Consider the following 12132-nt stretch of genomic DNA (forward strand, 5'->3'; position numbering starts at 1 on the left):
AAAAACGACTATAAATATCTACTTTTAAAATAATATTTTTTGTTTATTTTATTCTTTATTTGATAGTCGGGGTAAGAAAGGGTTCGACATATTTAGGTCTATTTTCGTGTGCTCAGTATGAACGATAATCTGCTTTACCGATCGAGAATGAAATATTGCGTCGCAATGATTTGATGTTTAGATTCAAAAGGTACTAAGAGTTTAAGATAAAAGGAATGAATTTGAAAACTGACGAAGGTTTTTTACTCTAACTATATATAACTAAGAAATAATACTTTAGTATCAATATTATTATATTGTAGTTTTTATCTTTTTTTCTCTATCTATTTCTGCACTTACCAGTTTTCGTGTTCAGCTTCTATCGCCAAAGAATCATGGATCTATATCCATTGTACGCTTATTTCTAGTCTTAGTCTATACTAAATAAAATAAGCGTACAATTCTGGAGACCTTCCTACAGCTACATAGCGATCTCTTCCAGACAACTTATATAATATTCTTTTTTTTTAATTTTATTTCAAATTAACATATAGATGCAAATTTGTGAATAGATGGAAGCTATGATTTTGATTTACATCACTGTTTTTGTAAGAATATTGAAATATTAGCTCAATACTTGGCTACAAATGTGTAGAACATTTTAATAAAATAAAAATTAAACTATTTCTGCCTTTCTTCCTCTTCTTATCACTGCTTACACTTAATTGCGGATCACAAGAATTAAATATAAACATAAATTAGGAGTAGGGATAGCGCAGTGGTGGCAACGCGTGCATCTTAACCGATGATTGCAGGATCAAACCAGGCAAACACCGCTGAATTTTGATGTGCTTAATTTTTGTGTAACTAATTTCAACGCAATCCTGCCACATTTTTATCCATCAACCCGCATTGGAAGCGATGATGCTAAATTGTAAACCCGCGATCATGTAATTAATAATGAAACCTCCTTAATAATTTACAGTTTAATTAATGTAAATAAATTTTAATTAATGTAACCGTAAAGATATAATCGAGAGCGGCGACTGCGTTTATTCGTTATGTCAAAATTTTGTAATTGCAATGCTGAAATAACAAGCTCGGGAGAACAGTCCAAACTTCCCGGTTGCACCAGTGACCGTATTACAACCGGTCGTACAATTATACATACGAAATCAAATAATGTATATCTAGATGTACTTAGATTATTGACCTGAAAAATTTCGTTCATTTATTTGAATACGTCAGTATCAGAATGTAATAGCGATACGAACTTTGTCTTAGATATAATATTAAGCGTGTAAGATTATATCTAATAATAAATGTAACTGTAACTCGGTTTGTCTCTTAGTTGTGTTGCCAAATCAATGAACCCTAAGAGACATGAGCTCTTTCGAATTTTGAAACGCAAGTGAAGTCACAAACGTCAGCTAGTAATTGATGTATCATAGATGAAACAATAATTATAAACGAGTGAAACTGCAGGGCGCTAGCAGCTTCTTATGTATACGGTATAGTTCGTATTAAAAATATTTTTGTATTTTTCTGCATTCCTAATTCTGAAATATTATTAAATATAAAACGCTAAAGCTCCAAATGAGATATGATATGATTTAAAGTAAAAAAAAATAAGTCTCATTTTTCAAGCAGCTTTTCTCCCTTTCAGATAACCATGTTTACATTAAAATAAATAAAAAATTATCAATCATGCACATATGCGTCATAGTAAAAACATTTATTTTGTTTATAACTCTATCCTATTTATTTACCTCTATTTATTTTAGCGAAACATTTAAGCAATTTCTCTACACGCAATTTCTCGAGTAAAGCCCGTTCTATGAACCTGAATTTTTACCTTCAACGTAATTAAAATAGCTCGCTCCCCTACAACTCGAAATACAGAAACAAAAAGTATTTATGTTATTAAAAATTTTTGACAACATCACATACATTAGGTACTCTGATCCCAATGTAAGTAGCTAAAGCACTTGTATTAGGGAAAATTAGAAGTAACGACAGTACCACAAACATTCAGACCCAAGACAACATAGAAAATTAATGAGCTTTTTCTACATCGAACCCGGGACTCCGAATTGCATAATCATAAAAACCGATGTACCCACTATTCGACCACGGAGGTCGAGTATTAATGTTATAGAAAAATAATGATTGGATCAAGTAGAAGTTAATATCTACTTACAAATAGCACGAGCATTTTATCTTAAAACTGAAACTAGTATATACATCGTAACTAAAACCCGATGTTACATAAGCTTTCCAGATGTTAAACCGTTTGATTGCATTCGTAACATTCCTGCGAGCAATGCTCAACGTAATCTAGCACATTACTTGAAATCAACTGTAAACTAACAAATATTCATAAGGAAATTAATTATTATACAACTTTTATTTAAAGAAATTACTTAATTCAGCATTGATAGAGGTCAATGACATGAGTATAATAATAATGATATAAATACTAATTACCAGTTCTTTCTCATCTATTTATATCATAATTTTAAAATTAAAAAGTAATACGAGCAATTACATCCATGTGAAATCATTTACATATATGTAAATTACATTATCTTAATAGCAATATTAACTTTTTATTAAAAAAAAAACATTTTATATAGCTACATATACATACTCTATTCTAGATGAGAAAGCTTGGAGCTTTAATGCATGATGCTAGATAGAGATGTAGCCGAATATCGTCTGATGTACACAAATTACTTAAACATTTATTCCCAGTGTAACACAGGATTAATGAAGTATTAATAATAATAGTATAAATTACGTTTGTGTCAAACTAAATACGACTATAAAATATTTTTACTACTTATAATTCCAAGCTATACTTGGTGGTACGGCTTTGTGTAAGGCCGTCTATGTGGATCCACTATATTTTACCATAAAGCTGCAATACTCAGCATTTGTTTTCCGATTTGCAGGATGATAAGCCAATATAACTATAAGCACAAAGGACATAACATCTCAATTCCTGTGATTGGTTGCGCATTGGCGATGAACAAGCTGTCATCGACTTACGTCGTTTCGATTCAAGTTGTTTCAAGTTACGTAGTAAATTAAAAAAAAATTATTGTTCGACGTAACTTGAACAATTTTATTTTAAATCGAAAATCTTTTTGACACTATTTCTCAAGCACATGCCAGTTGTTTCTATTTCCGGCATGGGAAAATTCACTTGTCGTGAGGTCAATGCCAATGGCAAGAAGCAATCTTATATGAGAACCTAACACATGCCATAAGTACGAAGACTGCCTGTGCTTCTTATAACACCAATTTCTATGGCCAATGGCCACAACTTACCACAAAGTGGATCATTTGCCCAATATACCTACCATACCTACCTGTATTACATATACTCTAGGCAACATTTATTTCAACGTTCGCCTCTGAATTATGAGTAAACAAAAGAAAATCAGTTTTATATACGGCATAATGTTGTAATCAATAACTCGTCTGCATTGTAATTATTCAATTGATTTATAATATAAATTACGTACGGACATAAATAATGCAATTTTTTTACGGACCGATGGGCTATTTAATGATGTTAAGTAATGCTAGCATTTTTGTTATTACAAAACCTAATAACTTGTTAAATGGAAAATTTTATTATCAGGTCTAGGGAGCTCTTAATCGTTGTAGTTTATTCATACTATTGACTGTTTTTAGGGTCCCATGTCATGCCATAAAACCCTTTATTTAATTAAAGTAAATACAGAACAGTTTTGTACATTCAAAATGAAATGAAACTCATTTATCAAGCTCATGACGAAATCCTTCAGAACTATTTGGTCACGTGACATTATCAAGAGAGAGAACTAAGCAGAAAATATTATAGTACCATACCATCTATTATAATAATCTCATAATCTCTTGAATCCAACATGACTGAAAAGAATTCATGTGCAATGCCATGGTTGGTAACTTTCGAGTTTTCCAAAAAATGTTAGGTATTTCCTGTCTCAAGATATTCATTCAGGATTTATGGAAAAAACGAATTATACAAAGTAAAATTCGTTGATATATCGAGTAGATAAGTACACAAGTAATAATAAATATCAGATCGTCTTCCGCCCAAGTGGAAAGTTGAAGATCAAATGAACTAGCGGGAGTATAACTATCGCCTTAGTCGCTTATATATTCAATGCAATAATAAAAAAATTCCAATTTAATTTTTAAATCATATTTTTATAAATAGAACATAACATTATCAAATGATAATTGAGAACAGACTAACTGGCTTTCAGACAAAATAATACTCTACCTTCAAATCACCTTGTTATAAAATAAAACTCTATCATAATTTCGGACAAAACACGACATGCAACTTTGAACACAATAATCATACGACACAGGTATCAATATAGCATATCAATATAGGTCAGTTTTTGACATATAACGGATATCGTATCCACTGCCTAACATAATAACCTTGTACGTTAAATTATCTTGATTAAATATGACAAATGGTTCACATCAAGATATTATTAATGCTCCAATTTTAACATTACACAAACTACTGTAAAACAATACCGTTATTGATACGTGTTATGCAAATTGGTAAACAGCCTACCTCTTCCTTGATCGGTCTACTTTCTCATTTAATCGACACTGAGATTAGTGTACAAGTAAATGTATAGAATGAGTTATGTAAGAAAAGACTAAGAAATGTCCCAGTTTGAGGCTATAGTTCTAGAACAGCGCGGGTACAATGAACTCATTGCTAAAATGTAAATCAAATGATCATTATTCCAATTGATTGTTTTTGGTGGTTTTTTTAACAGCATTCTAGAAAAAGGGGGCTATCAATTAGACATGTATGTATGTATGTATGTATGTAAGATTGTTAGAATTTAATTATATTTGAGTATGACGATCCATCTAGGGTTCCAAGCACATGTGCTTAATTTCGTAAGTGTAAGTTTGTCCACGAATTTCTCGATATATAAAAGTCATATTGAGATGATCATTTTTAATCTATGTCGAGTATACTTTAATTTAGAGAACAGTGTAAGTCATATTAAAATCCGTGTAGTAGTTTTGAAGATTACTTTTTTTTTATTTTTAATTCGTTCAATATTTTATGTTTGAAGCCGGTTTAATTTTTTTATAAATTATACTTATTTATTCTAATTAAACGTGACTTTGAAAAGTACATTAAACTTACTAACTACATTATCTAATGTTAATTAATAAATATACATAATATATTTATTAATAAACATTCTAACTTCAGTAACTTTTCACGCAGACGTAACATATAAATCGCACGTATTCGCCCTTGAAATTTCACTCAACTAGAAAATGTTATACTAAAAAAAAGGCGTGTAATACTGAACGTGATAGAAGTTCCTAAATACATTATAAGTTTTCATTCTATTTCAAAGTCATGGAAACGCGTTACACTTAGTCTAAATGGGACGCATCTTTCAAACGTTACTCTCAATTCTCACACGACTGCTAATCCTTAATACAGACCTACCTGGTAGGTATCGAATTGTAAAAAAACTATTTTATTATTTTACTCTTTATTATGAATGCAATTTATTATTACACTCGCCCAGATATAAATAAATGAATCGCCACCTAAAAAAACTCGCTTCAAAAACTATCCACAGTAGGAATAGATCACCAAACAAAGCAAAGCACCAAATTTATTACATTGAATCCAATCAATTTTTCATATTTCACGGGTCGAAGCCTAAGCATTCAATCGTTTTAATTACAGCGCCCTGGATACCATACGAAACTTCGCATTAATCAGTTAAATCAACCAGTTATAATGGTTTATTGCTATAATTAGAAAAAAAAAATCGTAGCAATAATTAACATATTTTTATTTTACGCACTAGTAAAGGATATAACATATATTATATTGCGATTATGTTTAATTGTTACAAATGATTAATAAGTTAACTTTCCACGTAAATATGATATGAATTGTTTGCTTTATTCTACGATTTATATGTAATATATGTTCATTAATATAGAAACTGTTTATTTGTTTTATCTGTAATAATTTATTAAGTATTAAATTCTGAGCGTAATTTTATTGTATGATTATGTTATTCTAAATGTTTAAAACCGGTTTTGATTATTTAGTTCTCATAAAATACGAGGACATTTGTTATGAGAAAGTTATGTTTTAAAAGTGGAACACAAGCTTATAAATTTACTTAAAATATTGTAAGCAATCATAGAGTTATTTGGAAAAAATGGGATGTATAATAATTATAGTATTTATAAAATACTAGCGTACCCGCCCGGCTTCGCACGGCTGCAATACTATTAAATATACTACAAAATTTGTTTATTTACGACGTCACATAAGAAACTTTTAAAAGTCTCAGTGTTTCTTTACTATATTGTCCGTGTATATACAAAAATCTTTCCCTCGAATCACTCTATCTATTAAAAAAACGCGCATCAAAATCCGTTGCGTAATTTTAAAAATCTAAGCATACATAGGGACAGACAGCAGAAAGCACGTTAAAATTCAAATGGTCTAATAACGATGGCACAAATTTACAATGAAAACAAAATATTCTTAAGTGTATTCTGTTTTTCGTCTCGAAAGAGAAGGTGTCCTGTCATTTAATCAATTAAAAATAACTTATTACATCCTAATAAGATTATTTTTAAACCTAACCAAATAAATTGTCTTCCAGGCGCATTATGGAGCGAGGTTCATCTCTGCCCTGGACTCAAGTCCTCCAAGAAACGATTGGCGAAGGCAGGCTCAGTGGTGAAGCGCTAAGAGATTACTTCAGACCACTTGAGGAGTGGCTTCGTAGTGAAAACTTGAGAACGGGAGAATATTTGGGTTGGAGTTATGATGGAGACTATTGCAAATTTAGGTGAGATTTTTAATTAAGCTAATTTAAGGTCTAGTCATCGCTGACAAAAGTACTAACATGACATTTTGTAGAAAAACGCAAATTTAATATGAAGTTGTTTTTGGCCACGTGTTGGTGCTCACCACTGTCCAGACTTTGACTTCATAAGACATAAAAAAGACAAACAAAAAACAGTTTTCTTCATCCCCTTTATGGCACTTACATTGGGAACTAAGATGTTATGTCACCTGTGCCTGTAACAATACTAGCACCATCAAACGTGAACAAACAATATAAATTATGTGATCAGTGGACAGTACCTACTCAGACGACCTTGCACCAATTATTATATTGATTCCGCAGACATTTTTAACTTTGCCGTTTTGTAAATTTTGTAAATCGTTTTTATAATATAGTCATATTATTCGATACAAGATTTTATAGATGATAAAAAGCGTGGATTTCATATATGGTGTCTTCCAGACAGGATATATTAGGTACATACATATATAATTGTATTTAACTAACATGATTGTATATTTTAAATGTCGAAAAAGAGTAACTACTTTCTTGCCGGTTCTTCTTGTTAGAATCTACTTTACGAACTGGTGATAGCTTCACTTAATTGTAAAATGACGATTCCAAATTGCTTATAAAAGCCTATTTTGATTGTTTTGATTTATACAAGATGCTAATATAAATTATATTTTTAAAGGTTATTTTAACACAACTGTTTTTACAGCATCGAGACAGCTGGTCTGCAAGTGTATGGAGGATTTTACAATGCAGCCAGCAGTATTGGAGTCACCAGCTTCTTCACCTTGCTTCTGTCATCAGCTCTGATGGTCGTTGGAATGCATTGGCGATGAAAGCATACTCGGTTCTCTATACTTACACCATTATACATGAAGATTTTTTATCACAGTGACATATTTTTATAGTAAGCTATAGGTTGTGTAATTTAAAAAAAGTTGCAATATTTTATGATTAATATTTTTTGTGTAAATAAGAAATAATTTTATATGATGTAAGTATATGTACAAATTAAATATATCGTTATCTTTCTTGTTATTATTACTAAATATTTTATAAATACTAGATATTAATTAACAAAACACATTAAATGTATTCAGTTAATCTAATATTTTATATAATATATTCAAAATAAAATTTAAAATTTTATTAAGACGTGATGATGAAGTTAACCCACAATAACGCACGGCTGCACACTAACACGTCACTCACATTTATACAAATTATGATAATATAAACTTCTATGTATGTATTCAACAAAATTAAAATAAAATAATATAGCATATACACGTTAAAAAACTATAATAGGGACATCCAGTGTGTAGAGGATGCAAAACTCACACACGCGCAAAACCTGAGCGGCACACATTTGATGCCAAACAAATGGACCAAGTCTTGGACCAAAAAATAAGCGCCTCAGAAGGTCTTTTAAAATATATTATGGTTAGGGAATATCCAGTTCATTGCTTGCACTTAGGCTCTTGTGGTGCTTAAAACGGATTGGATGTGGATTGAACACAAAAGTTACTCACGATCTTCTGTTCTTCACGGACAAGCATCAGTTGAATTTATACACGATTTAAGCACATGGAAACTCCATGTTGCTTAACTGGATTTGAATCTATAATTTCTGTTTAAGATTCATTTATTGAATATGATATCGTAATACTTTGATTCAATAAATATTTGATTTAACTGTACTAGTATTTATGTGTGGGATCGATTTTAAAAACTATAATTAAACCAACACAGACCGCGGTAATATTTTGCACAAACATTTGGTGCTGGTGTCAAAACAATCTAACATACTAAATATTAAAGGTATATATTTTTAATATTGTTTAATAATTTAATTTACAATACGCATGCGAAGCGTATTATCTGCTGTAGGTTAGAAGCTTTATTATTATATAATTATATTTACTGTATTCTTATGATTCAATTATACCAGGGTCATTACCGTTAACATATTTATAACTAAGTTTGTAATCTTAAGTACATATAAGATGTATTTTTGTACATATCATATATCTGTTTTATGAAGATAATAAAGTATTCAAAGTGTTTGTTTTTTTCTTTAAATAAATTATTTAATAACCTAAGATATATTAACCATTCCGTTCATACCTTATGTCTAACAAATTCAGGAGACTATCGCTAATCAAACTGGAACACAATAATACTAATGCATAATGTTGCTATTTTGAATAATAGATAGTGAAAGCCTTTTTACTATCCAACGAAGTAACAAACAGCTTTAACACCGAGTACATACATATTTATTATTTTATATCTACATTAAGAAAAGCGACATTACGGAGGTACAATTTAAAAAATAAATTATAATTTATTTTAGACTATTTTAACCCCACGTTATTTAAGGGTATTGCCATTATCAGAGTTTTAGACTGGGACTTCGTTCTAATTTTAAGGTATGAAAAAATTTAAAAAAAAGCCAATAGTTATCGTTTACAGATTAAATCAAATACGGTGCAGTGATTTGAGAGAAAGAGCCAGACAGACGGTCGTACAGAAAGAATTACTTATACATTTAATAGATATTAAATTAAATAATAATTTATATATTACAAGTTCATTGTACTAATATTATAAATGAGTAAATAACTCTGTCTTTCTGCCAAACCATAGAACCGATTTGGACAAAATTTGGTATGAAGCAGATTTAAACTCCAAGAAAGGACATAGGGTACTTTTGCCTAATATACGACAACCAACCTCCTCAAACGCAAGTGAAGCCACAGGCGACAACATAGTTTTTAATATGTAGATTATTATTTTTTAAAGTATAAAGTGCAAGATAAATAAATAAAGAATAATTTTGAACCAATTGCAATACCGGCCACGTCCAAGCAATGAGCCCAAAGTTGATGAATTATAATTCCCATTAGTCCAACCCCAATGCGGGTAAAGATTAAGTTACATTAAGCTACCATTATGAGTCAATTTGTCTACCCACACATCGCTGCACGTTGCTGGGTGGTCCGTCTTTAGTTCCTTTGAAAGCTCAAACCAAATCAATTCAGAATATTTTTACTCAAGTGCCATTTATCATCACCTCACAGTGTATAGATGTTAATATTATATCATTTATAAATAACGATGTTATTTATTATACATAAGAAGTAACATATTTTAATTTATTGATATATTTTATTATCGCCCTTACTAGTACCTTAGTTCCTTTAGGTCCACGGAAGAATCGACGGGGTCTACTTTCGGTCTAGTCGTGGTCCGTGTAAATTTATTTTCGATAGAGAAGAACTAAAACGGCTCAAACTAAACACCACAAATAAAAAATATGAAAATCTTATGGCTGAACACAAAAAAATATGATAATACTAATTTTGAAAACAAAAATATAAACAAATATTTGAAGTTTTTTACAACTTACCAACGTAGGCAGATAATAATGAATCTTAAAATGCAGCTAGGTGACTGTTATTTACTATTCGTTGGAACTCAGCCACAATGCATGCATTTCCATGCTAAAATATTTTTTTTTCCATTTTCGTTAAGTTTTGAAATATAGTAGAATGTGCATGAGGCCATATGGAAGTAGGTAAATTTTTAAAAGTGCTCTATGAGAAATAGATCTAATAACCTCTGGTCTAGTAGCTCATTAGGTTGCAGATCTCGTGACTTCTTCTTGTTTTCTTCCTTCGTCGTGTTCCAATGTCCGAGTCGGGCCAAGGACAAAAAACAAATTTATCTGTCAAGAAATGATATTTTTTTTCAGCCTTTTGCCATCCAATGCTGGACGAAAGCCTCCCCCATAGAACGCCAACCATCCCGATCTTGGGCAGTCCACATCCATCCCGTGCTCGCCACCTTCTTCAAATCGTCGGTCCATCTTGTCACAGGGCGCCCTACACTACGTTTGCCTAAGCGCGGTCTCCACTCTAACACGTGTCGGCTCCATCGGCCATCAATGCGTCTGGAGACATGACCAGCCCACTTCCACTTCAGCGAGCTAATTCTCCGCGCGATGTCGGTGACTTTAGTTCTATCGCCCAGAGAAACCCCAAGCATCGCGCGTTCCATCGCTCGCTGAGCGACCTTAAATTTGTGGACCAGTCCTACGGTGAGTGTCCACGTTTCGGCACCGTAAGTCATTACAGGTAGGACGCACTGATTAAAGACCCTGGTCTTAAGCGACTGTGGGATCGACGATTCAAAAATATGATGCAACTTCCCGAATGCCGCCCAGCCCAAACGTATTCTTCTTTTAGCCTCCTTCTCAAAGTTGTGCCGGCCAAGTTGTAGAGGTTGGCCCAGGTAGATATATTCCTGCACAACTTCAAGTGGAGAGCTATTTACGACCACTGGTCCCGGGGATATATGATTGTTTGCCATAATTTTGGTCTTTTCAATGTTCATCCCGAGATCTACTCGTCTCGAAGAATCGCTCAGGCTGTTTAGCATCTGTCAACGTTCGGACGTCTTCGACGGAGGTTGTGTTGGATACTGCGACTAAATATTACGACTTGAGAAATTTAAACGACATCTGGCTTTGAAACTGGTTTTCGTTATCTCTGACGTCACATCTCAACTATTTGCTTTGTTTATCGGACACTTGTTTTGCTTACGGATTGGTTTTGTTGTTGTGAATTGGTCTTTTTAGATCTTATTTATTGTTTCAGTTTTATGTATTTATATTAATATAAATACATATATTGTTTGTTTGGTTGTTTATTTTTATGTTGTTTGTTCTCGACGATGGAAGTCGACACCGAATTATCGTCGGATGCCCTAATTCGGCGAAAAAGGCCGTACGAGGGCCTCACTATTTTTAACTCCGATTCCGAGACGGAGACGGAGACGAGGATAGCTGCAAAAAGTAAGCCTGCTCTTCGCGGCAAAACCACCAAAGGTCGTGGAAGTGGTCTCGCTCGGGCTAAGGCCGAGCTGAAGGCCAAGGCCAGTGAGGCTAGAGAGGAGGCCTTCGAACGATCGCTTCGTAGTCGAGCGTTTCGAAAGGAACCTCCTCAGACTGTTTTGGACTCCGAAGAATCTTCTTTCTCGGATGTCCAAACCAAGGATCCCGCAAAAATGGGCGCGGAAGAACTTCGCGCACAGGCTGGTCGTAGCGCAGCCCTCATTTTGGAGGTGGCACAAAAGTCCTCCAACTTAAAGGGAGGGTTTGGCAAGAAGCTGAGGGAGTCGGCGGCTGCACTACAGGCAATCGTAGATGCTTTAGCGTCTCGGACGGAAGCCGAGGAGACTCGAAAGC

At 32.8% G+C, this 12132-nt stretch overlaps 1 protein-coding gene across 1 annotated transcript in view; it reads left to right on the plus strand.

Annotated features, from left to right (window-relative positions):
• The window catches only part of LOC124532604 (angiotensin-converting enzyme), a 177831-nt gene extending 168887 nt beyond the window's left edge, over window positions 1-8944 (plus strand). Inside the window, exons 11-12 of the mRNA XM_047107590.1 lie at window positions 6681-6869; window positions 7591-8944. Of these exons, the coding sequence (XP_046963546.1) occupies window positions 6681-6869; window positions 7591-7717 (316 nt within the window). The 3' untranslated portion in view covers window positions 7718-8944. The remainder of the gene's footprint in view (window positions 1-6680; window positions 6870-7590) is intronic.
• The last annotated feature ends 3188 nt before the right edge of the window (window positions 8945-12132 follow it).

The sequence above is a fragment of the Vanessa cardui genome, chromosome 9 (genome assembly GCF_905220365.1).
Source record: "Vanessa cardui chromosome 9, ilVanCard2.1, whole genome shotgun sequence".
Lineage (NCBI taxonomy): Eukaryota > Metazoa > Arthropoda > Insecta > Lepidoptera > Nymphalidae > Vanessa > Vanessa cardui.